The sequence below is a fragment of the Desmodus rotundus genome, chromosome 10 (genome assembly GCF_022682495.2).
Source record: "Desmodus rotundus isolate HL8 chromosome 10, HLdesRot8A.1, whole genome shotgun sequence".
Classification (NCBI taxonomy): domain Eukaryota; kingdom Metazoa; phylum Chordata; class Mammalia; order Chiroptera; family Phyllostomidae; genus Desmodus; species Desmodus rotundus.
Genome location: NC_071396.1, coordinates 37,091,322 through 37,117,951, shown reverse-complemented (window position 1 = coordinate 37,117,951; position 26,630 = coordinate 37,091,322). Strand labels below are relative to the sequence as shown.

Below are 26,630 nucleotides of genomic sequence, written 5' to 3'. Positions count from 1 at the left end.
CTACTTTGTTCATCTCCACTGTGCTCTTTATTATATCCTTCCTTCTACACTCTGGGCTTTGTTTGTTGTTTTTTTCTGTTCATTTAGGTGTGAGGTGAGATCATTTACTTGTAGTTGTATTTGCTGCGGCTGGCCTGTATTGCTGTGAGTTTCTTCCCTGGAACTGCATTTGCTGTGGGTTCCTGTAGATTTGGGGTTGTTGTGTTTTCATTTTTCAGTGTCTCCAGGTATATTTTGATTTCTTCCTTGACCTCGCCGTTGCCCCACTCGCTGTTTTTGCAACCCCAAGTGCGCCTGTTTTCAGTGTTCTCCTTGTGATTGATTTCCAGTTTCATACCGCTGTGGTTGGACGAGATGCTTGATATGACTTTAATCTTAACTTTATTGAGACTTGTTTTGAGTCCTCCTATGCAGTCTTTCCTGGAAAATGTCCCATGTGAACTTGAAAAGAATGTATGTTCTGCTTTCGGGTGAAATGCTGTAAAAGTAACCACTTGAATAAATCCGTCTGGTCTGATGAGTCATTTAAGGCCGCTGTTTCCTCGTTGGTCTTGTGTCTGGGAGATCTGTCCAGTGAGTCAGGAGGGAGTTAAACCCCATCCGTGACTCCCAGTTTGCCCCTCCATGCCCTTCGAGGGGTGCTTTCTGTGTTCACGCGCTCCTGTGTGGGGTGCGCACTGGTTTACAAGGGTTACGCCCCCTGCTCTGCTCAGATTGTTCCCTGCGTCGTTATGTATTGTCCCTTGTCCCTTGTGCTGGCCTTTGTTTTAAGGTCTCTTGTGTCTGATGCCAGTACTGCCACCCCAGCTCGTTTCATTTCCATTCGCTGGGTCACCGCAGCCTCGTGGGGAATGCCGAGGGCCCCTTCGGTGACACCTACTCACTCATTAAAGCCCCCAGGACACCCTGGGACATCGGGGGGGGGTGAGTGTGGGAAGGTATTACATTCTTTAGCAGAGAAGGCCACGCAATCGGCTCACACAGGCTGTGCTCGGGAGCAACGTGTGGGACCACTGTCGGGGGTTAAAGGTCACCCGAAGGTTAGGCTCTCCTGAGGGGACGTGAGGGGGACAGCGCTCGGTCACATGGGGATCAACCTGATAGGGCGCACAGAGGAGCCTTGTCCCTCGGTGCCATGTGGTTCTCCACTCGCTCTGTGTGAGTTCCGTCCCTGTTCTCAAACTGGAACCCGCAGTGGTGCCACCTGCAGGGGCTGGGGGAGCAGAGCTTCATGTTCAGGAGGGCTAGCAGGTGATGCTGATTTTGCCGGCTGGGGCCCGACTTGAAGAGGCACTGGGCTGCATCAGCTTCTGGGGTCCAGCGTGTTGTCTAGGGACAGCCCGGCACAGGCAGGTCCCCTGACACCCTGGGAGGAGCCTGGGCTTTACATTGGGTGCCTCTGGGTTGGACTTCTGGCCGATAAGGCGCTGGCTGGGGAGCTGGCTGAGGAGCTGGCTGAGCCAGCGAGGGGCTGGGACCCAGGGTCACCGCGCCTTCAGTACCCCAGGGACCTGCACCTGCTCTGTGACTGTCCCTGCCGTGACTTTTTCACCTGTGAAATGGGGCTGGTGCCGGTTATGAGGTTGACGGAGGGGTTGAGTGAGCTGACGGTTCTGTAAAGCACTTACAGTGTGCCAGGCACACTGTGGGCACGAGGAACGCGTGCTCCCTTCCTGCCCTCCCAGTGGCTGCTGAGTGGCCCAGGGAAGGCGAGGAGCCTTGCCAGGGTGCGGAGGTGCTGGGTGGGCCCCGGCTGTTCTCTGCCAGCCCAGCAGATGGTGGCCTCAGTTCCGAGGTGGCGCTCCCCACCCGGCGGCCGCTCTTATTCAGCAAGGCTTCTCCTGCTGAGAAGTCAGATGGCTGCGGTCGGGGGCCCCAGCGAGCCTGTGCCAGGTCGGCCACACTGGCCCTGAGTCACCTGTCTGGAGCAGGTGGTGGAGGCAGGGTCTGACTCATTGCATCCCAGCCATCAGTGTCCAGGACCTGGCGTGACACTGGCCTCTGTGACAGGAGCGTGTCCAGTTCTCATTCTTCACCGGCTGTCTTGGAATAAATGGTGCCGTGGTCCCTGTTGGGCAGCTGGAGAGAGAAGCTGGGGAGGTGGCCACTCCGGGGGCCTCTGAGCAGGGAGACAGGTGAGCCCCGGTGAGCGAATGTCCCCTGGCCAATAGCTGGAGCAAGAGCTGGCCTCTCTGAGCTGCGTGGCGGGGCCGGGGGGAAGGTCTTGGCTGCTGGAACTTCACTTCACATTTGGACACAGTGCTGGGGTTGGGCAGCCGCAGGAGCCAGCGTGTCCTCTGGGTGGGCGCTGCGTGAGAGGTGAGCACCCGCAGCTGTGGGAGTCGGGGTGGGGCAGGGTCTCACTGGTCCTTGTTCTCTAGCTGTGGGAGACTCTTGCCCTGGGATTTCTGACGTATGAGCCTCAGCCTCGTCCCTGGGGCTGATGTGGGAGGAGGAGGAGGGGAGAGTATGGGAGAAAGGCAGAACCTCTGAGGAGGCCTCCCACGCCCTGAGGCTGCTCCTCACAGGTGGGTGCAGGGCAGGCACCTCTGCCACAGACCGGAGCCTGAGCTCACTGCCCCCAGGCACGCCGCCAGCTTTCTGAGTCGGTTCAGTCCCAGGGTCTGTGTTCTAGTTGATAGCCACACTCGCTCTCTGCTGAACTCGGTTACCCGGCAGATTCCTCGCTGCCTGTGGCACAGGGAACCACCCGTGCCTCCTCCTCTGCCAGTGATACCCTCCTACCTCAGGCACCGCCCTTGCATGGTGCTAAGTGTGTGTGTGTGTGTGTGTGTGTAAGAGAAAAGTAGAAATGACCTTGAAAGAGATGGCATATAACTTCTTACCAAAAGGCAAACCAAAACCGTCGTTTCTGTGCACGTAGGACGGAGAGATCTGCCACCTCCTCCCTCGTGGCCACAGAGTGTGCCTGCTTCTTCATGGTCACCCAGATGTGATGCAGGCGAGCGGGACAGCTCACAGTTTGTCCCCGAGAGGGGTCTGCCCTGTGGAGGAGAAGTGCCTGTGAGGTGTCTCGTCCTGCTTTATGCCCGTCAGCTGGCAGGGAAGCACCTCCACGCTGTACATGCAGGCGTGCCCGTTGTTCCGCACATGCTTCTGGAGGAGGTGCTGGGGGTGCTTCCCGGAGCCAGGCCTGGTGGCTCAGTTCTGAGCACAGCGGACAGGAGCCTGCCCCCTCCTGGGAGCTCAGGGCTCAGGAAGGGTGACCAGGCTCAGCCACCAGGACGGCTCACTGAGGCCCTGCTGTGCAGGGGCGGGGTGAGTGTATGGAGTGCACAGGGCTCCCAAGGCGGCACGGGGGTCTCAGCCGTGGCGTGGCTGGGTTTCAAAGAAGTGTTACCTGAAAAGGGGATCTGAGGCACGATGATATAGCATCAAGGGTTAGGAGGAGCACGTGAGGCCCAGCGGTAGAGCAAGCTCAGCACTGGGGAGGCTGAGGCGGTGGCCGCATAGCGGAAAGAGTCCAAGGAAGGAACAGAGTGGGGCCCTGGGAGTGGGGTGGGGAGGGTGGTGGGCACACCTGCCCTGGCAGGGCTGAGCCTGGGCACGGGGTGATGGGGGACGGCCTGTAAGTTCCTAGCAGGGTTTTGAAATAACACAGACGATGAAAGTCCTACTCAGAGAGAGAGGACATAGAATGGTCCTTACACAGTCATCTGTTCGCAGCCACAGACTGAGAGGTGGGGGAAGCGGCATCCGGGGCGGGCTCGTTCTCGGAGTGAATGGATGAGGAAGAAAAGATACGGGCTCAAATATGGCTTTCGAACTTTTCGACAGAGCAGCCAGGCATATGAAAACAGGATGTATGTGCATGCCCTGTGCTGCTTTAAGGAGGAGAGCAAGAAAACCAAACAGTGAGGAGCCACACAGAGAATGCAGAACCAACCACGCCATGGGGAAGAGGTCTCCGTCAAAGGATTAAAAGATAAAATGTTACGTAGGTAATATATATGACATAAGATGTAAGGTTTATAGATTTAAAATAAAACGATTCCCAGATTCAGCTTAAACAGGGAAACAAAGTCTCCCTCCCAATCCGATCCCATCCCAGTTTCAAGAGACACATTTAAAACCAAACCACATGAAGTTAAAATCAAAGCCAGGGGCCAATACTGTGAAAATGCAGATTAAAAGAAGGTGGGGTGGCACTGTGAATTCTGACAGAGAAAATAAAAATTGGGGTAACTATTAAATAGGTCAAGGAGTACTTTCTACAGATGGATGGGAAGAAGAGTGGAGAGAGGAAAAGCGGATCATGCTCTGCGCCCAGCAAAGGCCCTGGAAGCCATAAAATGAAAATGCAGGAGCCGCGCCACGGACGTGGTGCCAGGCTTCAACGCACGCCACTGCACGCCTGTTATTCCCAATTGGATAAACGTAGACACAGAATTTGAGGGTTTTAACTCTGTGACTTAAAGGCTCGAATACATATTTATGTATGTGTTTATTACTATCATATTTGAATACATCCACATTAGAAACTAAACGGAGAATAGTCAGTCATTCCTTTCAAATGTGCACAGAACATTGTAAACATTTAGTCACGTCTCACACTGGCTTAGAGAGTAAACCTCGGTAAATCCCAACAGATGAAAGTTGTCCAGGACGCGTCCTGTGGCCACGGTGCGATTACACTAGAATTTTTGTAATATAAACATTAGAACAACAAGGGTAAACCCTGGAAATTTCACCACAAGACGGAAACAAGAGCAATAAGCAGTCTTAAAGAACTGAGTTTAAATTGTAAATTAAAACTGCACTTAGAGACCATTTCTAAAATAACAATTAGAACATCATATTTCAAAACTTGCGGGTTGTGGCAAAAAGTGTATTGAGAAGGGAACTTCTAGCTTTGCGGATGATGAGGAGGAGGACAGAGTGACAACAATAACCGGCCGATAGTCTGCGCTAAAGGACTTAGCTCCAGCATCTTGGGTGATCCTCAGAGTGTTGGTGCGGTGGCGACTGCAATCGCCCCCATTACACAAATTAATAAAACTGAGTCACAGACCGGTCAAAGAGATGTGGAAGGTTAGAGACTGAGTAATAATGGAGCTGGGATTTGAGCCGGGGTCTAGTGGGATTCAAAGCCAGAGAAGGTGACCGACCGCTGCATGGTGTACTGTCATTTCTAAAGCAGAAAAAAAATGGATTTGAGGGAAGTAAACGTTAAATTCTAGAAGGCAGACACAAGCATAAGAAAAGCAGGATGGGAAAAGTAGTAATAAAACTCAAGCAGGAATAAGTACACTAGAAAGCCAGCCAAGAAGGGTGGACGTTTTCGCTGATCCTAGGGACAAGAGCTTTGCAGGGCCCGACAGAACAGCCGTCCTGCAGCCCAGGTTCAGCAGAGCGAGGGGGCGGGGGCTGGCCACGCACACAGTTTCAGAGAGAAGGTTGTAAACCGTGAGCCTGTGAGGGACAGCTGGGTCTTCATGCATAGGAGACTCGGGGTGAAAGGGCACTTTCACGACAATGTAAGATCAACATAGACAAAGGAAATGATTTTTAAAAATCGAGGCAGCAATGGGAAGTTTCAGATAACCACCTCAAAAGTGACTCCAGGACCAAAAGATTTTATGGAAAAATTACTTCCAGCTCTTGAGGATGAGATGTCCCTAAACTGTCACGCTGCTTTGGAGACTCGGAGGAGGTGTGTGACGCCCCGGCTCCTTTTGTAACGTCTGCGTGACCTAAGGCGGCACGAGAGGGGACCGCAGGCTGTTAGTATCTGGAGGTATAGGTCCAGAGGTCCTAAATAAAAGGTCACTCATCTCTTCAAAGAATTGCGCACTGCAACCTAATGTGAGACTCACAGCAACAGAATGTAGGCTGTTCAATCTTCAGAAACCCGTGAATGTTTCTCCACATGGAGAAATCAAAACAGGCCAATCTGTGCTCATGCCGAGGAGCCGAAAGGCCCTTAACAAACGACATCCATGCTCGGTGAAACTTCTCCCCAAATTACCATTAGTGGAATATTTCTTTAACATCCTAAAAAATAATTTTATCTCAACAGATAGCCATCGACATCCTCACTGCCAGAAAACAATAGAGGAATTTCCATCAACACCTAGAGAAAGACCTGGAACACTTTTATTAGAACTGCTATTTACTAATGTTCTGGAGACTTTTCTTAGTAACATCAGACAATAAAATGAAATAAGTGATATAAGCATTTTAAACGTGAGCAGGTTTGTTAACCTGCAGAGATCACGTGGTTGGAAGCCCAGGAGAAGCTGTTGAATAGTTATTAGAATTAATAAGCATGAGCCCCAGGCTAGCAGTTGTGAATGTACAGGCAAAAGTAGTAACATATGAAAGCAATAACCAACTAGAAAGTTTATTTTAACACGGTTCCATTTAAAGTAGGAACCAAAGTGCTGAGAAATAAGTAATTACAGATACTTAGAGCCTATATGAAGAAGAATATATCATTTGATTGCAGGAATTATGAATTTCCTCCCTTCATTTCCTATCTCTGAGTCACTCTTCGGTCCGAGCCAGAGTTACCCCCTGGGCTGCAGTGGCTGCCCTTTCAAATCTGCCTTTGATATAGGACCCTGTTGGAGAATTCAGAAATTTAAAACACATTTCATTAACTCTTTCCCCTTCTCTACACGGCCGCTCCCCTCTCAGAGTCCTTGGGGAATTCGGTGCCTGTATCCACGTGGTAACGAACGTGGTGCCCCTGCCCCAGTGGGCCTGGTAGCGGACTGGACCAGGGGTGTGGTTCGGTGCAAGCTCCTCGCCCAGTGAACCCAGCGTCTGCGAGGCTCCCAGCCTTGCTAGTCGTAGGCTCCCCACTGGAGGACTGAGGGGACAGAGAGCAGGGGTCTTTACACGGGCCTGTGAATCCTGGCGTGCCTCTGGAGATGCTGCAGGGCTCACCGAGGGCAGTGCAAGGGGATAGGCAGGGGGAACTTACTCCCCCTTTCGCCCTCTGACCTTCCCTGTAGACTGGATTCCCCATAAACTTTTGTCTGAAAAATGGCTTTTAAGTTTATATGGGTTACGAGCCCCAGGCTGTCTGATCTGCGATTCTCTCCTGGGACGGAAGATGGGCTCCTGCACTGGTTCCTTGTGCCTCTGGGTGTGCACGTCTCTCTATGCCTCAGTTTCCCTCGCTGGGGAAGCTCTGGCCTCCGTGAGCCTGGGAGAGGAGAGGGTGGTAACCGCCTGGGGTCGTGGAACCCCATTTGGCTGACAGCGTGGAAGGGCCAGGGGCACGGCAGGCTGGGCTCCCCGGGGCTCAGCTCAAGGGCTCTGGCCGAGCTCCATGGACAGCAGCAGTCTCATGGCTCCTTCCTGTTGCCTCTCTCCTCCAGGCACCCGTGAAGGGGCCGCTAAGCCCAGTCCAGTCGCCGCCCGTCCGCCAAGGGTGAGAGACCAGGAGAGGAAGAAGGCCAGCTTCACTTCCTCCCTGAGGATGGAGCTGCACAGCCGCGCTGCGCGGAGCAGAAAATCCACAAAATTCCGCTCCCTCTCCCGGTCACTGATCCTCTGCCACTCGAAGGCCAGTGATGATGGCTCCAGCCCCGATGAGAGGCACCTGGACCCCTTTGAGATGTCACTGGGCCAGGGCAAGGAGGGTGTCATCCACTCACCCATGCAGCTGGCAGACACATCTGAGGTGGGGCCCAGCCTCATTCCCACCCTGGGCCTGCTCTCCGGGGCCGCGGCTCTGCAGGCGGCCGGCAGCGATGGAGGCAAGCTCTGCAGGAGGATGTTCTTCCTGAAGGTAGGCCGGGGCCTGCTGGGCTGGGGTGTGCCGCTGGCGTCTGGGGAGGCATGTCCGAGTCCTCCAGCCCTTCCTCACCACAGGACACGGTCACAGACTGTAACTCTGACCCACAGACAGGGAGGGTTTGAAGCTGGCCCCCCCGCAGTGGGCACTGTGGTGAGTCCAGCTCAGTGGGTCTTCCCTGACTCAGTGAGGTTCTGTGTCCACCCGAAGTCGGCTGAGCCTGGGTCCCTGCTGGAATGTGCCCAGTGCAGGCAGGCGGGCTGGCCACAGCTGGCATGGCCCAGGCAGGGACCCGGATAGAGACCGGCTTCCAGGGCCAGGGCAGAGCGGGAGACCTAAGGGCCGGCCAGGCATGGTCTCAGAGTGAGTGAGTGTGCCCCTGAACGCCGACGGGGAGCGTCTTCCAGGTGCCCCCGCCAGCTCCAGCACAGGCGCGGGGGCTGAAGGTGCGCCGGGCGGGGAAGGAGATCTGAGAGGTGCTGCCAGACCTGCCAGAATGCAGGATGTTCTCTCCTCCACGAGACTGCACTTCAGCTTTTGCTGTGGCAGTGAGGGGGGCGTAGCGGGGCACCATGAGGTAGAGGCTGAGGGAACAGTTCTGCCCCGCAGTGATTCTGCATCACCCAGTGCGTCTCCAGCCTTCCATCAGTGGCGGGGTTCCCCCAGCTGGGCTCCCTCAGAGACAGGCCAGCCCCGGGGGTTTTTCCCACGCCCCACAGACACGGCCCACAGCCACGGCCCGCAGCGCACTATTACTTGGCTGAACAGCAAACATGGAAGGTGGGAGGCCTGGTCCGGAGCCTTTGGAGCAGACAGGCGGATCGCTGAGAGCCCCCCGTGCCCAGGCTGCTCCCTCACCCGCAGTGTGACTCCCCTCGGCAGGTTGGGGTAGGAGGAGGCACCGACCAGCAGGTTTGGGAAAGCCTGGACAGGCTCATGGTTCGCAGTGACTGATGTGGCTCGTATACAGTCCGGCAACCAGGAGTTCAACAATATCAGTTGACACAGGTTAGAGCCCAGATAAATGCAGTTCAAGAATTGTTCCGACTTCCAGAAGGATCCGACCCTTCTGTTTCACCGCACAGGGGCTTCCTGAGCACCTGTTCTGAGCCAGGCACTGGGGGAGTGGGGTGGGGGGTGGAGGTCCAGCCCCTGCTCTCAGGGAACCTGTTGACAGTGGCGTGAGGAGGGGGAGGCTCCAGAGGTGGGTGGGCGTGCCTCTGGGCTGGCACCAGTTCCAGGGAGTGAGTCCGGCAGACTGGGTCCCTGCCCTGTGCCTCTCTTACTCTGCCTGGGACACAGCTGTAACAACTGGGCGTGCGCTGTGGCATTAGAGAGCAAAGGGGCCTGAAGACTGAGGAGAAGGGTGTGGGGGTCCGAGGAGGGGGCATGGCCCTCCATGCAAAGGTGACTGTGAAGGGGGCTCCGAGAGTGGCAGTGAGCAGGCACCTGAGTGATGGGAACTGAGGAGGAGCCATGTGGTGTCGGGGAAGAGCGTCCTGGCAGAGGAGCAGCACGTGGGAGGGAGAGGGCACTGGCAGGGGCAGACTTGGACCCTTCCTCTGAGAAGGACAGGAAAGAATGGAAGGCTGAGCAGCTGGGGCTGCTGAGCAGAGAGGAGCACAGGGCCAGACTGAGCGCGCTCTGGGCTGCAGCTGGTGGAAGGGGCATGTCTTGGCCACGGTGGTAGTGTGGAGGCACCCAGCAGGGTCGGGGGCAGGTGTATGTTGAAGGCAAAGCCCACCAGATTTGTGGATGGAAGGACGCAGAGTGAGAGAGGGAGCGGTGGCAAGTTCACCTGCAAGATTTGGCCCGAGCAGTTGGCGGGACAGGAGACTGTGCTCTCAGATGGGAGACACTCAGGGCTGGGTGAGCAATCGGGAGAAGATCTGATGATGCCCACAGGCCCCAGGGTTTGACGGGGCAGGGTGGGTGGGGGAAGGCCCAGCAGGGCCCAGCTGCCTGGGGACAGCTGGGTGACCAGGCCCAGGGGAAGCCTGTCAAGGGGGCCAAGACCAACTGCGCCTCCTTCATCTCTGTGATTTCATGTCCCCTTACTTTGCTTTAAGAAATGTTTCCACGGCTCTTATCTCCTGCTCCCAAAACCCTAGGGGGAAGGAGGTCACGGCAGCATGACTGTTGCTGGGGCAGGCATGGGGTCGTTGGTCTGACTGCTCAGGGGTGAGTCCCAGGTTCCCATTTAGTGGCTGCGCGATCCCACACGATTTGCAGCCCCTGGGGGGGGACAGTGTTACCTTGCCCGGGGTTTCGTCAGGACGAAGCTGTCATCACCTCCGGGAGAAAATGTACCTAAATCAGCGCGGTGCACCCAGTCGTTGCTTCGCAGATGTTATTATTTCTGTTTGAGGGCAGGGACAGTGGCCAATCTGAGTAACTAAGTAACTGGTCGATCTGGTGGCATGGACTGAGTGCTCCATTGGGCCCTGCCGTGGGTGGGAGTCGCAGGTTTTGCAGCACTTGTAGGCTCATGGTGGAGACAGGACGGAGGGGTCACTGCTCCTCCGGGGCACAGGTGCAGACGTACGAGGGAGGGGTGGGAGCGCTGAGGAGGGTGTGCACTATGTGTGTGTGGGGGGTCCTACCCTCAGCCGGCCAGGCTACAGTGAGGGGCATGACAGGCAGACAGGCACAAAAGGGCTGCGAGGCCGGGAAGGGGCTCTTTTCCTGAGGGCAGGGCAGGGATGGACTGCAAGGCAGTGAGGGACCTGGCCAGCTCCCCAGCTCTGGCCCCTAGATGCTTGTTTTCCCTTTGTAAGCAGCACAGGGACCATTTCTGGTCTGGTAATGAGTTCTAAGCAGGTGAGGGGGTCAGCTGTCTGAGCCCAGTGCCTTATCAAAAGCGCCATGGCAGAAGGTCCAAAGTGACAGCTGGCCCCAGTGTCCCCTGCTCTGCCCTGGCGCCTGCCTGTCCCCTCACCCAGGCGTGACTCAGTTGGCCTCACTGGGCTCCTCAGCCTCCAGCGATGCCATAGTTACACCAATTTCAAACAGCATCTGGAAGGCGGCCCCGTGATGTCAGCTGCTCCTCTGGAAACGCCTGGTGTGAAAAGTAAAGAAGAGGAGGTCACATAAACAGCCAACTTAAAAAAAAAAAAAAGCCTCCTTGTGTGCGTTATGCTTGCTGAACCTGGACTGAGTGGATCGTGGGCGCCCCGCCCCACCCTGCCCCACTCCAGGACGCATGTGACTCAGGTCCTGTGGGCTCCTTCTCCGGGGCTACCTTGCAGACCCCTAACCGAACAAAGAAAAGGCATTTTATCAGACCTTTGCAAGGAGGAAAGACTTGGACTCCATGTCCATTCTCTTTTTTCAAATGGAAAGAATGTTTTAAAACGTAGGGTGCTGTGGCCACAGGGAGAGGAGGCTCCGCCTATGGAACTGAGGTTTACCTGAGCTCTCACCGCTCTCCTCTTCGCGTCTCCTCCCCCTCTTGTTTTTCTCCAAACATTGGCCCTGCACGCACTGTGAGCTCCCTTCGGGGTGTAAAGAAACCCCCTGGTTACTTGTAGTAGGATTTATGCTCTTCACTGGGGATCTTCCCCGGTGCAGGAAGATGCAGTGAAATTGCTGTGAAGTCTACGCGACCCCATAACCAGGGGGTGAGCTCAGGTCAAGCTCAAGTCCATCCTGAGGACAGGAGACCTAGGCCGTGCTTCCCTGGAGAGTGAGGAGGGAGCCAGGGCTGGGGTCGGAGGAGACAGGGAGCTGGAAGCAGAAGGCAGAGGGCCAGAGTTGAGGGAGGGAACATCAAGGCGGCAGCCCGGTAGAGGGAGGCACAGGTCCCACAGGTCAAGCTGGCTCCACATTTACAGGAGGGTCCCTTTAAAGAAATTATTGCCAAAAAAAAAAAAAAAAAAAAAAAAAAGCCCTGGCTGATATGGCTTGTGGATTGAGCACAGGCCTGAGAACTAAAGCGTTGAGGGTTTGATTCCCAGTCAGGGCATATGCCTGGGTTGTGGGCCAGGTCCCCAGTAGGGGGCGTGCAAGAGGCAACCACACATCGATGCTTCTCTCCCTCTCCTTCTCCCTTCTCTCTCTAGAAATAAATAAAATCTAAAAAAAAAAAAGAAGAAGAAAAAATTATTGCCTACCACATGGTGTGAAGGTACTTGCCACATTACCCCTAGTAGCTTTGTTTTTTTATCCTTCACATCTGGGCCTGTAGCTCATAGGAAGCCGGGTGCTGTGCACACTGAGGTGAGCATTAAAAATGCTCCCCGTGTGGCGGTGCAGTTGGCCCCGCACTGGTGTGTGAGAAGCCTGGCCCTGTACCCCTGCGCAGCACCACCTTGTCTGTGAATCAGGAATTACGTGTGTAAGTGGGCCTGCTTCTGGTCTTTCCCTTCTGGTGCGTTAGTCTGCTGCGTTTTTCTTGCATGGCTACCACACAGTTTCAATTATGACAAATTCAAAGTTTTTTTATGCCTGGCAATGTAAGTCCTCCCGCTTCACCCTTCAAACCAGACTCTGCTGTCCCGTTGGGGGTGTGTCGGGCTTGCACTGACTCTGCAGATCGGATGGAAAAGAGCTTCAGGGTTAAGTCTTCCATCCTTTGCTTGGTAGGTTTCTCCACAGTGGGACTGCCATTGTTTCCTTTGTTTCTCAGCCCACACAACCACTTTTTGCCATTCAATTAAAATAGTTTTTCTGTTACAGTTGACACTCAATCTTATACTAGTTTTAGGTGTACACAGTGGCTAGATGTTAATGTAACTTACCAAGGGATCCTCCTGGAGAAGCCTGGTGCCCACATGGCACCAGACATAGTTATTACATATTATTGACTATATTCCCTAAGCTGCGCTTACAGCCCTGTGACTGTTTTGCAACTACTGATTTGTGCTTCTTAATCCCGTCACCTTCCCCCTGCTCTTAGGCCCTCCTCTGCTGTGGCGACCATCATTCTGTTCTCTGTGTCTGTGTCTGTTGTGTTCACTTACTTTGTTTTTCAGATTCCACATATCAGTGAAATCATATGGCGTTTGTCTTTCTCTGTATCACTTAGGATGGTACCCTGTAGGTCCATTCACGCTGCTGCAAATGGCAAGATTTCATTTTTTATGGCCAAGTAATATTCCACTGTATATATGCATACCACTTCTTCTTTATCCTCTCAGGTATCGATGGACACTGGGGTTGCTCCCATATCTTGGCTACTGTAAATAACTTGGCTACTGCATTGAACATAGAGGTGCACATATCTTTTCAAATGAGTGTTTTGGATTTCTTCAGATAAATACCCAGAAGTGGAATTGCTGGGTCATATGGTAGGTTTTTAAAAGTTTTTTGAGGAACCACCATACTGCTTTTCTTAGGAGCTGCATGAGTTTACAATCTCACCAACAGTGCACAAGGGTTCCCTTCTCTCCATATCCTCACCAGCACTTGTTTGGTGATTTACTTTTAAAGGATTTTTCAATTACCGTTTATATTCAGCATTGCTCTGTGTTAGTTTCAGGAGTACAGCACAGTGGTTAGAGAGTCATATACTTTACAGAGTCCCTCCCGATACTCCCAGGACCCACCTGGCACCACACACGGCTATTACATATTACTGACTGTGTTCTCTCTGTTGTACTTACATCCCCACGACTGCTCTGTGACCGCCAGTCTGTAATCTCAGCCCCTCCCCTTTCTCACAGGATTCCCAACCCTCCTCCCCCCTGGTGACCATCTGTCTGTTCTCTGTATCTGTGAGTTTGTTTCTGTTTTGTTTGTTTATTTTCTTTAGATTCCACCTATAAGTGATATCCTATGGTATTTGTCACTCACTGTCTTACCTGTTTCACTCACCATAATACTCTCCAGGTCTGTCCATGCTGTTGCAAAAGACTTCATTCTTTTTTGTGGCCTAGCAATACTGCATTGTACAAATGGACCACAGCTTTTTTTATCCCCTCGTCTGTTGGTGGGCCCTCGGGTGGCTTCCATATCTTGGCCATTGTAAATAATGTTGCAGTGAACATAGGGATGCATATATTCTTTCAAATTAGTGTTTTGGATTTCTTTAGATAAATACCCAGAAGTGGAACCACTGGGTCAAAAGGCAGTTCCATTTTTAGTTTTTGAGGACGCTCCATACTATTTTCCACAGCAGCTGCACCCGTCTGCATTCCCACCAAGCAGTGCACGAGGGTCCCCTTTCTCCATGTCCTCGCCAGCATTTCTTTGTTGATTTATTGATGGCGGCCATTCTCACCCATGCGAGGGGGTATCTCATTGTAGTTTTACCTCATTGTTGCATTTCTCTGATGACTAGTGATGTTGAGCATTTTTCACACCCCTTGCCCACCTGCACGCCCTCTTTGGGGAAGTGTCTGTTTGGGTCCTGTGCCCATTTTTTAATTCGACTGTTTGTCTCTTTTGGTGTTAAGTTTTATGAATTCCTTATATATTTTGGGTATTAACCTCTTATCAGATGTATCAGTTGTGAATATCTTCTCCCATTCAATAGGTTGTCTTTTTATTTTGGCAGTTTCCTTTACTATGCAAAAACTTTTCAATGTAGTCCCATTAATTTATTTTTTGTTCCCCTTGCCCAAGGAGACATATTCAAAAAAATAATACTCAGACTGTCAAAGAGTTTACTGCCTATGTTTTCTTCCAGGAGTTTTATGGTTTGGGGTCTTATATTTAAGTCTTCCTCCGTTTTGAGTTTATTCTTATGGATGGTGTAGGAAAAATGGGCTAGTCTTATTTTTTTATATGTGTCTGCTGTTTCCCACACACCTTCTAGTGAAGAGACTGCCTTCATCTTGCTGGAGGGGTTTATTTCTGGGCTGTCTACTCTGTGCTGTTTATCTGTGCGTGTGTTTTTGTGACAGTATCACGGTGTTTCCATTACTACAGCTTTGTAGTACAGTTTGAAAGCAGGTACTGTGATACGTCCAACTTGGTTCTTTTTTCTCAACATCACTGTGGCTATTTGGGGTCCTTTGTGGTTCCATATAAATTCCTGGACTATTTGTTCTACTTCTGTGAAAAATGCCCTTGGTATTTTAATAGGGATTGTGCTGAATATATACTGCTTTGGGTAGTATGGACATTTTAATGATGTTAATTCTTCCTAGCCGTGAGAATGGTATATGCTTCCACTTATTTGTATCTTCTTCAATTTCTTTCTTAAGTCTCTTATAATTTTCCATGCACAGGTCTTTCACCTCCTTGGCTAAGTTTATTCCTTTGTTTCATTTTTTTTTAATGCAATTGCAAGTGGGATTGTTATCTTAATTTCCCTTTCTGGTAGTTTGCTATTGGTGTATAATAGTGCAACTGATTTCTGAATATTACTCTTGTTATCTGCTACTTTGTTGAATTTATCAGTTCTAACAGGGCTCTCTCTCTATAGTGCTGTATTATCTGTAAGTAATGAGAATTTCACTTCCTCCTTTACAATTCGGATGCCTTTTCTTTCCTTTTCTTGTCTCACGGCTGGGAGTTTCCATGCTGTAGTGGATGAAGGAGGTGAAAATTCACATCCTTGTCTTTCTCTGGATCTTTGAAAACCACTTCCAGCTTTTCACTATTGAGTATGACATCAGCTGTGGGTTTGTCATGAATGGCTTTTATTACGTTGAGATATCTTCCCTCTATTCATACTTTGCTGAGTTTTTAAATAAACGGGTGCTGGGTTTTGTCACATGCTGTTTTTGCATCTATTGATCACATAAGTTTTATTCTTGGTTTTGTTTGTGTGTGTATCAAGTTAATTGATTTGTGGATACTGAACCAAAAACACCCCGCTTGATGTTAATCTATGACCTTTGTAATGTGTTGCTGAATTTGGTTTGCTAACATTTTGTTGAGGATTTTTGCATTTATGTTCATGAAGAGTCCGGAAGATTGGCCTGTGATTTTTTTTTTCATGTATTTGTCTGGTTTTGCTACCAGGGTAATGCTGGCCTTACAGACTGAGTTTGGGAGCCTTCTGTTCTTTTCAATTTTTGGATAGTTTGAGAAGGTAGATACTAATTCTCCTTTGACTGTGTGGTAAAATTCACCTGCGAAGCCACTGGGTCCAGGACTTCTGTCTGTCTGGAGTTTCTGTATTCCCGATTAGATTTCTTTAGTAGTTATTGCTGCTTATATTTTGGCCACTCCTGAATAATGATACTTCTATTTCTCCCCATCTTTACACTGCCCCCTCCTTTATTTCACTGGCTGGGCCTCCAGTCCAGTGTCGGCACGAGCTGTGGTGGCAGCGCCGTCTGGTCCCACCCCCTGACCTCGTGAAGCTCCGTCTCGCTGCGCGTCAGTGGGGTGTTTGCCGTGGCGTTTTCAGTAAGTACTCGCTAATGGATTGAGGGTGTTTCCCGTCTTCGCAAAAGAAATTTTATTCTCCTCGTGAATTGTTGAGTTTCTCTGCATTTACTGAGACAATCGTATGGATATCTCTACTTTATTCTTGTTACTGTGGTAAATTACACCCATGGCCTTTTCGAGTGTTACAGCAACACTGCATTTCTGGGGTAAACTCAACTTGGTTACGACGTAGTACCTGTTGCTGTAACTGTGGGCTTGACATGCTGCTATTCTGTGTGTGACTGTGGCCATTTGTGCTGTGGGAGAGGCTGTTCTACACTGTTTCCCATAAGGTCCTTGTCTGGCTTCATACTGCAGGTATGTGGGCGTCATGAGGTAAATGAGTTGGGAAATATTTTCCCTTTTTCATCCTCTGAAATAGTTTGACTCTACTTTTTCAATGGTTGGAAGAATTTACCTGTGAGCCATCTGAGCCTGAAGATTTCTTTGTGCAAACGTTGTAAATGACCATCGAATCTATTTAATAGATAGGGGAATATTCAGATTTTTAAAAAATTTTTCCTAGTATCGGTTTTAGTGACATACACTTTTGTACTGGAAAATTTTTTGGCTGAATTTATTAGCATAAAGTTGTTCATAAAATGTTAGTACATTTTCATTGAAATTTTTATTGAGATTAATTGTAGATTTACATGACATTTTAAAGAATAATGCAGAGATCCTGTGTATCCTCTCCCAGTACTCCCCAAAGTAACATGTTACAAAACTGTAGTCCAATGTCACAACCAGCTATTGACATTGAGACAGTCCGCTCATCTTACTCAGACTTCCCCGGTGATACGAGTACTTGTGTGTGTGTGTCTGTGACTTTAAGACATTGGTAGGAACTGTAGTGATGTCTATTTTTCATTCCTGGTGTCAATACTTTGCCTTCTCAATTAAAAAAAAATCTGTTATTTTAGGAGTGTATTAATTATGTCTTCTCAAAGAACTAGCTTTTAAAAAAATAAAGTTACACTTTATTTTCTTATTTTATACCCAATCGTAGAACTTTATTTATTATTTTGAATTACAGTTGGCAGACAATTAATGTCAGGTGGAGACATTGGTACACCTTACAGAATGGTCCCCTGCTGAGTCCAGTCCCCACCTGGCACCGCACACAGCTACCAGTGTCACCGGATGTGCCCCCGCTGCCGTACTCAACATCCCTGTGGCAATGTCACAGTTGTCTTCATCCCTTCCCCTGCCCTGACTGCCCCTCCCGTCTAGCAGCCGTCAGTCTGTTCTGTGTCCCTAGGAGTCTGTCTCTGTTTTGTCCACTTTGGTTTTTAGATTCCACATGTCAGTGAAGCACAGGATACTGGTCTCTGTCTGTCTGTCTGTTTGTCTGACCTCGCTGGGCACGGCACCCTCCAGGCCCACCCATGTGCTCACATGTGTCCATATGTGGCTCGTTTCTGTGGCTCAGCCACACCCCATCAGTACATGTGTGCCACACCTTCTCACCACTTGTCTTGTGGGGGCCACGTGGGCTGCTCCCACATCTTGGCTATTGTCAGTGATGCTGAGGGGAACACAGGGTGCTTACAGCTTTTGGAATTAACTGTTCTGGGTTTGTTCGGACCCATACCCAGCAGTTACATCACCGGGTCACTGTCTGTTTTACAGCCTCTGTTTTAAAATCTCTTGTGTCCGGTGTGTGTCTGCTATCCAGCTTTTTGTTTGTTCCCATTTTTATGAAATTTTTTTTTCCATCAACTAACTAGCTTTTGATTTTGTGAAATTTTCTCTGTCCTATGTTGTCTGTGTAATTAATCTCAGCTCTTTATTATTTTTATTTAGGTCTAATATTTGTTCTTTTTTCTAGTTTTTGAGATCAATGTTTGGGTAGTTGAGCTTTAGCTAATTTTTCTTTTTTGAGGCTATAAATTTCTAAGTTTAGTAGCTTCATCTACAAATTTTGATCTTTGCTATTTTCATTGTCTCAGTGACTAGAAGCTATGGGTGTGCATTTCTTCCTGTGATTTCTTGGGAGACTCAGGGTTTATGTAGAAATGCTTACTTTTCAGGCATTTGAGGACTTTGTGGGTTCGCTGTCTGTGTCTCCCTCTCTCTCCGTTAGCTTCTGCGTTTATTTTTCTGTGGTGAGAGAAGAGAACAGCTTGTACATGTTAGTCCACGGGGACTGGTGGGGACGGGACACACGAGTATATGGCTGCTGCTGAGTGCAGAGTCTGGGTGGTTACGTGCGCGTGTCAGGTCAAGTTCAGCAAGGACACTTGCCACATCCTCTCTATCCGTCCTGCAACGTCTCTGCTCTAATAGTGGGAAGCGACACGTTACTTAGTATCTACTGTAGTTTGGGGTGCATCAGGGCCTGTATCCGTCCACTCTCACTATTTGGTTCGTTGCTGTCCCAGAAGCTTTACACTGGCAGCTCTCCTCCTCCTCGCCCTCTTTTGGATTAACATATTTTTACTACTTATAGTGCTCCTTTTCTTCTTCAGGTGGCTTATTAGCTACACGTTTTTACTGTTCTTTTCAGCAAATGTGTAGAGTATGTATCCTTCATGTATTAGAGTCTCACACACGCTAGCACTTCTATCAGTTTTCGGCCGCTATGGGGTGTGATACTGGGGAGCCGATGGCGGCGGGGGCTCTGCAGAGTCAGGACGTGCTAGCGCAGAGTCACCCGGCCCTTCCCTGCGTCCCTGCCACTCACCTGCACCAGCGTCTGCCTGGCTCCTGCCCGCAGCAGCCCTGCCTCTCACGCGGCAGGACGTAGGCCGGGAGCAGATGCAGACCAAGTGCCGAACGTCCGGTACGTAAAAGGTACTAATCAAGGTTCAGTGTGCTCAGCAACCGATGGGTTGTCCGCCTGCATTGTCAAACACGCCTGCGTAGGAGCTCGGAGAGCCAGGGTCTGCAGGGCGGGGCACCACTCAGCGTCTTGCGCGGGAACGCGGTGGCTCAGGGATATGGCTTCCTGGTCGTGGCCCGGGCCTCCCACATGAGTGGTGGGCACATGCATGTCCCTCCATCGACCCCGCACCTGCCAGCAGCCCAGGGCCGTGCACACCAGGGCGTGGTGAGTTCTTGCTGGGACAGACCCTGACAGGCCCCACCTCATCTGTTTCATCTCCCTCTAGCTAAACACGAGCGATCACCATGTGGCCTGGAGTCTGCGGGGGGTGGGGGTGGGGTGGTTGCGACAGACGCGTAGTGATGGCTCCGCACATATCTGTGGGGGGGCCGTGTCTCCATAGGAGGCAGCCGCTCAGGAGGCAGGGAGCCCGTGCATACGCAGCCTAGCTCGCCTGGGCTGGCAACCCGCACGTGGGTTTGCACTGGACATGGCCTTGGGCATTCCCACTGGCTGAGGCCAGACACGTGGGAGGTCCTCCCTCTGGGCTGCCCTCCTAAAAGGATTCAAAATACTTTGATCCTTTCCTACTGGGAATGGCCTCAGTAGTGGGGAAAAAAATTTTTTTCCCACAAATTAAAAATCCTGGTTAGGCAGAGTCACCACTCCTGCAACGTGACTCAGGATGCCATGAGGTCAGATCCACTTCTGCTCTGTGGGCGGAGACTGGGTGGCCGGGCCCTCAGTGGCACACACGGTCTTTCATTCTGCTCTTGGGAGCGGCTCTGCCTGTGGTTTTGGGGCCCCGGCTTCCCTGGCAACTGGGAAACCTAATTCTTTGGCCACTGGCCTCTTCCTGCCACAGAAGAGCAGCTCGGGGAGGCCGAGGGCAACCATGGGAGGGAAGCTGAGTGCTGCAGGACTCCCAGGGAGCACCCCAGGGAGGGGAACGGGCAGGGGCGGTCCACGTGCAGGGAGCAGAGCATGCTCGCTGATGCCTCCCAAACCGCACGTGGTTCCCGGGTGCTGGACTCTGTCAGAAGACGTTGCAGTTCTGTGTCTGGAAGCTGGTCTGCTGCAGCTCCTGGGCGCCGGCAGGAAAGGGGTTTGGGGGAGAGATGCAAGAGCGCATGGGAAATCAGGCTCTGGGTGCTTTGAGCCTCCGCGGCGCTGCTCTGGTCGCCTTTCCTGGCGCAGCTGGAGGTCTCTCTCGGGCCCAGCCATTCTGTGTGCTGGGCAGGGAAGAGCTGCTGTGGCTGGCCTGGTGCCACGGGGTGGCCATCTGCTGCTCGGGGTGGGGGTGGGCAGAAGCTGCTGGCCCCGGGTTTCTTCTGTCAGGAGGAGGGGGGTAGGAAGACAAAACACTCAGCTGATGGGCCCCCACAGGTGGACCCTCCCTGCTCATTCCCTCCCTGTGGGGCCGGGGCCGGGCTCCCCATTGGCTGGTGTTTGGCCAGGCCAAGAGAGCACCATTCCCGTTCTGTCTTTGCCGGCTGTCAGTTCTGGGTGGCAGGTCTCTTGGCACCTGCTCTGGTGCCAAGTAGGGGGAAACTCACATGGCCGTCCTCCATGTCCTGAGGTTCCTGACCATTGGCCGTGTCCCCCCGGCCTTTCAGAATCCTGTCACTGTTGTCCGCTGACTCACTCCGGGGGTGTTCAGTTGTGAGCAGCAGGGAGGGGGAACGTGGCTCCTGGCCCTGGAGGCCCCAGTTCCTCTCACGGTTGGGCGTGTGATGAGAGCAAGTGCATGGGGTCCCTGGTCTGCACGCTCGCCTGTCACTCAGCATTATGGGCCTGACACTCGTCTGCGTGGCTTGGTTTCATCGTTGGACCGCTGACCTCCAGGGCTTTGTGGCGTCTAATATGCGTGTGCACACTGCCCATTTCCCCATTCTCCTGGAGGTGGACACGCGGGCCATGTTCCTTTCTTCTTTTCTGAATTAGGGACTGTACCGCTGCACACTTGCCCATTGGTGTGCCCTGCACCTGCGCACGGTTCCCAGGGTCAGGGTAGGGGCTGGGTACCATGTGTGTCCTGGCCGCCCATGCTGCGCTCTGTGGCCGCCTCCCTCGAAGTGGTGTGGGCCTCAGTGGCAGTGTGGTCTCATCGGGAGTTGGGCTACTCAATGTGGGGTGGGGCAGCCTCGTCGGGGGGCACGGTTCATCAGGCTTGGGCCTGTGAAATCCTTTTTTCCTGCCAGCCGCAGTTTGCATTTCTTTCATTACTATTGAAGTTGTTCCTATTCCTGTTCATGGATGGGCCTTGTGAACATCCTCTCATGTAATATGCCGAGAGGTTTTCTGTTTTTTTTGTTTTTTGGGGGTTTTTTTTGAGGAGGGCGGTTGTTGGTGCTTTTCTTTCCCTATCTCCTCCCAGCTTTTCACTTGTCGTTTTACTCTTTTCATGGATGCGTAGGAGTTGCTTATTTTAAGGAGCTTATCAATCATGTCCTATTTAAAGATTTTACTCCTTCGTTACAGCAAACTCATTCAGGGATACTGTCGGTTCTGATACTGTCTTCTAAACCTGGCACGGTTTTGCCTGTTGAGTTCATGGTTTCCATCCATCTGGAGCTGGTGTGTGTGAGGCGGAGGGTGCGCTGTCCTCTTCCCCAACGGCTGCCCCGTCCTTGTCCCAGCACCTCCTGCCGACAGGTCTTCCCCACAGGTGTCCCCATGGGTGTGTCCATTCCTGTCACAAGGCGGGCTTCCTGGTGTGACCACGAGGCTGTCCCAGGCTCCCTGGTCTGTGTCGTGGGTCAGCTTGTTACCCCTGTCTCCAGACACCACTGTCTGAATCATTATATTCTAAAATCAGCATCGGTCCTCTCGTAGGGAAGTTTCCCTCTTTCTTCTTACTTAGGAATATTTTTTTCCAGCCCTTCCTTATATTCTTGATAAAAATTCAAGGACCAGTTTGTGATACTCCTAAAAAAAACACTTGTGAAATTTTGTTAGTGCTTGACTAAGTTTATAGATGAGTTTTGGGGGGTTGACATGCATACATTATTAAGGCTACTGTTTTCATAAATATGATCTATTTCTCCATTATTCAGATGTGAATGCCTTTCAGTAAGTTGTGTAATGTTCTTCAGAAAGGGCTGACATGTCTTTCCTTAGATCAGCTCCTGGGCTTTCTTCCTTCCCTCAGGCAATGGCAATTTCTTTTTTTTTTTTTTTGCTGGGTATAGCTAATATTTTTTTATTACCTTTTTAAAGAATGCTATTATCTACCTGCTGTTTCCTGGTGCATGGAAATGCAATTTTAAAATAGTTTTTTTAAAATATATTTATTGATTATGCTATTACAGTTGTCCCATTTCCCACCCCCCCCACTCCACTCCATCCTGCCCACCCCCTCCCTCCCACATTCCCCCCCTATAGTTCATGTCCATGGGTCATACTTATAAGTTCTTTGGCTTCTACATTTCCTACACTATTCTTACCCTCCCCCTGTGTATTTTCTACCTACCATTTATGCTACTTATTCTCTGTTCCTTTCCCCCCTCTCCCCCTCCCACTCCCCTATTGACAACCCTCCATGTGATCTCCATTTCTGTGGTTCTGTTTCTGTTCTAGTTGTTTGCTTAGTTTTCTTTTGTTTTGGTTTTAGGTGTGGTCGTTAATAACTGTGAGTTTGCTGTCATTTTTACTGTTCCTATTTTTGATCTTCTTTTTCTTAGGTAACTCCCTTTAACATTTCATATAAGGGCTTGGTGATGATGAACTTCTTTAACTTGACCTTATCTGAGAAGCACTTTATCTTCCCTTCCATTCTAAATGATAGCTTTGCTGGATACAGTAATCTTGGATGTAGGTCCTTGCGTTTCATCTTGGGTAATGTAATTATGATGTGCCTTGGTGTGTTCCTCCTTGGGTCTAGCTTCTTTGGGACTCTCTGAGCTTCCTGGACTTCCTGGAAGTCTGTTTCCTTTGCCAGCTTAGGGAAGTTCTCCTTCATTATTTGTTCAAATAAGTTTTCAATTTTTTGTTCTTCCTCTTCTCCTGGCACCCCTATAATTCGGATGTTGGAACGTTTCAAGATGTCCTGGAGGTTCCTAAGCCTCTCCTCATTTTTCCGAATTCTTGTTTCTTCATTCTTTTCTGGTTGGATGTTTCTTTCTTCCTTCTGGTCCACACCATTGATTTGAGTCCCAGTTTCCTTCGCATCACTATTGGTTCCCTGTACATTTTCCTTTGTTTCTCTTAGCATAGGCTTCATTTTTCCATCTACTTTTCGAACAGATTCAACCAATTCTGTGAGCATATTGATAACCAGTGCTTTGAACTGTGCGTCCGATAGGTTAGCTATCTCTTCCTCGCTTAGTTGTATTTTTTCTGGAGCTTTGAAGTGTTCTGTCATTTGGGCCATTTTTTTTTGTTTGTTTGTCTTGGAGCGTCTGTTACTTTAAGGGGCGGAGCCTTAGGTGTTCACTGGGGCAGGGTAACGCTGGTCGCTGTGCTGTGACGCAGTACGTGGGGGAGGGGCCCAGAGGGAGCAATGGCGTCCGCCTCACTCTCCTCCGGATTTCAATCTTTCACTCCGCTACCCACAATCAAACTGGGCCCCTCTGGTGCTGGTTCCCCAGTGGGTGGGCTTGTGCACACTCTAGGCCCCTGTGGGTCTCTCCAACGACCTCTCCCGTGAGGCTGGGAATCTCTCCTGCTGCCGCCCCAACCCCCACGGGTGTTTTCAATCAAAGGTTCGAGGCTTTATTTCCCCGTGCTGTAGCCCTGGGTTGCGCGGTCTGCTTCGCTCCCCGCCGTTCGTCCGGTTTATCTATGCTCGAATGTGGGGCTGCGGTGTGCTACTCGAACTCTGCCTGCCCCGGCTCTCCGCCACTCCAAGTCCGGCCCTCTCGGTTTATCTGCTCGAATGTGTGACTGCAGGGTCTGCTAGTGCTCGGACTGCCTGCCCTGTTCGTCCCACACTCCGCCAGTCTTGGTCCCGCCACAGCTACGCGAGTCCTCTCCACCCCGGTGCCCATCTCCGCCCCTCCTACCGGTCTAGATGAATGTTTATTTTTTATTTCCTTGGTGTCAGAACCCCTTGTCATTCGATTCTCTGTCAGTTCTGGTTGTGCGAGGAGGCGCAGTGTGTCTACCTATGCCGCCATCTTGGTTCTTTAAAATAGTTTTTAAATTAAATTCTTTATCTGAAGATAGTTGTAGATTCCTGTGAAGTTACGAGGAAACGGTCCCCTGAGCCCTGCCCACCCTGCTGCCCCTGGGGCGGTCCTGGCCTGGCTGCAGCACCCTGTCCCAGGCAGGTGGCTGGGTGGTGCAGTCAGCTCACAGGCTGTTTCTTCCATCCCCACAAGGATCTGCCTGTTGTCTTGGTGGCCACACTCACTGCCCCCCCAAAATGCAGGGACTGCCACCCCAGGCAATCATGGGGTGCCATGGCCATGTCCTTGGTGAGAGCAGGGAGGTGACTTTGCTGAGCTCAGGGACAGATGCTTGGTTCCTAGTGCTGGTGCAGGAGCTGGGCTGGGGCATCACTAAGACTCCTCTGAGGAGACACTACTCCCCCCCCGGGGACACCCTTGCCCGGAGGGACCAGGCTCGGCTGGGAACCGGAGAGGCGTCCTGTGCTGGGGAATGGTCCGCCAACGTGTGAACATGTCAGAGAGGACAGTAGCTCATGAACTCTTTAAACATGGCCGTCAGTTACGTTGGAAACGATGGAGCTGGCAGTGATGATGCGCATTGCTCAGTCTGTCCCCTCTCCTTACCGAAGGGGAAACTGAGCCCCAACAGTTAAGGGACCAGCCCAGGGGCACAGAGAGCTACTGCTGCTGGTCCCGTGAGCCTCTGTCCCCTCTGGCCCTCTGTGCGTCTCTGGTGAAGAAACTGTGGAGCACCAGGTTTGTTGTTTTCTTGTTCACATTGCACTAAAATGGCACTCCTCCAAGACCAGCGAGCTCGTTTGCAGCCGTGTCCCCCACACCCATGGAAGAACGTGGTGTGTGACTGCTGCCCAGTCACTCTGCCCTTCCTGTGTTGGGGCAGCGTTCACAGCCTCTCCCCCCCCCTCGCCCTTTCTTCACTGAGTCAGCCTGTCTGTGAATCCGTCGGCAGCACGCTGCTCACTCCTTGCCCTCATGGAGCCTGTGACTTAGTGCAGGAAACAGACAATCCGATATGTGCTTCTAAGGTCAGTGTCAAAATCTTGCTTTTCTGGGAATGTTTTTGCGATTGTAACTAACCCAGTGAATAAAAGGCTGGAATTGTTTTGCAGGAAGCTTCTACAACATCCTCTCGAGAAAAGTCCGGAAAACTAGAAGCACAAAGTAGTAGCTTCCTGCTCCCCAGAGCCTGTCACCAAAGGACACGCAGCAACTCCACGAGTAAGTGTGTCATCACAGGGCCCTCGGGATTGGGACCTGGTGTCTGTTGAATGCCGGGAATGTCAGCGACATGGGCCATTGGGGGCGGTGGGTCTCTGCCGGTCCCGCTGGACCAAACCAGGTTTTGCGTCATCTGCTTGTCTCAGAGCGCTCTGCACTGCGCATGCGCTTCCCCCAGGGGGCGGTCTGGGGCCCAGGCAGCGCCCGCGTGCGCACTCTGCTGCTCGGGAAAGTGCCACACAGAGGATAGAAGATAGGGCTTTACTCCTGCTCTGTCACGTGACATCCTCCTTGGTCTCAGCAAGGCCGCTCGCTCTGAAGGCCTCTGTCACCTGGTCTGCTACTGGACGGGAGGGGAGGCTGGACGCTGCCGTGACTCTTGGTGGTGCTCGCAGGGAGAATACAAAGTCAGGGAGAAGTGAAGAACACAGAGAAGCATGGAGCAATGAACCCGCCCCACGTACTCGTACCAGAGGTGGTCTGTGCTAAATTAACACCGCCGCTCATTCCCCTCCTGCGAGTCTGTCTATAGAAAACACGCAGCTTTACCTCGAGTCGGTGGTAGATGCACAGTATTTCATTCTGCGAATGTGCCTGGTGTATCCAACCGCCTCCCCAGTGGTAGGTGGTGTGGTTCTCCTCAGCGTCTCACTACCATCATCCACCACGGTGAGCACTTGGAGTTGGGTCCAAGCTGGGGATGGCTTCCTTAGGGGAGACGGGAAAGGCGGCGAACAGGCGTGGCTGCGAGCTCCGCTGGGCTCCGGACCCTGCCCCCGAAGGGGTTTCGTCCGTGACGGGCCCGGCCCCTTGGCCTGTCTGCTCTGGCAATGCTCTGCTGTGGGGCGCACTGCCGTTGTGTTACTCACTTCCTGTACTGGGACCCCTTGTTGCCTTTTATATCATAAATTTTACTTTTTTCCCCCTTCAGCACACAAATTCCTAGACAAGGGTGTGCCCTGTGCTGTGAAATGTCTGTAGCTGCCGGTCAGTATGTGTGAACTTCTGCTGCTTCAGTCACTGCCCACACTGGTTCAGAATTTTTAAAAATATTTACTCTGCAGGTTTTTCTCTGTTCCCCACTTCCCTCACACCCACGGCTGTTCTGTGCCTCATTTTGCACCCAGGACCAGCTACACAGTTGGTGGGCATTGCTGTAAAGTGAAAATATGAGACCCCAGTTCAAAAATTAAGACTTTTAAAATGGCTACAGCAGAGCATTGAACCTTCTAGGTGAGGCGGTGAGGCCGTGAGGCCAGCCCCGCTTGCCCTCGGAGCCCTCTCAGAAGGCGCCCCCTGGGCCTCCAGTGAGAAGGTCAGCAGGAGGCTGGAGGGTGGAAGTCAGCTGCTGGGTGCTAGCTCC

General features: G+C 51.6%; 1 protein-coding gene across 3 annotated transcripts in view; it reads left to right on the top strand.

Annotated features, from left to right (window-relative positions):
• The first annotated feature begins 7,354 nt into the window (after nucleotides 1-7,354).
• Nucleotides 7,355-26,630, top strand: part of IL16 (interleukin 16) — a 61,780-nt gene continuing 42,504 nt past the window's right edge. Inside the window, exons 1-2 of one of the 3 annotated variants that reach the window (XM_024561774.4) lie at nucleotides 7,355-7,762; nucleotides 25,159-25,267. In XM_024561774.4, the coding sequence (XP_024417542.3) occupies nucleotides 7,451-7,762; nucleotides 25,159-25,267 (421 nt within the window). In that variant the 5' untranslated portion in view covers nucleotides 7,355-7,450. Of the gene's footprint in view, nucleotides 7,763-24,668; nucleotides 25,075-25,158; nucleotides 25,268-26,630 lie in introns of those variants that run through there. The other 2 variants (XM_053912843.2, XM_045196537.3) reach the window with 2 other exon arrangements.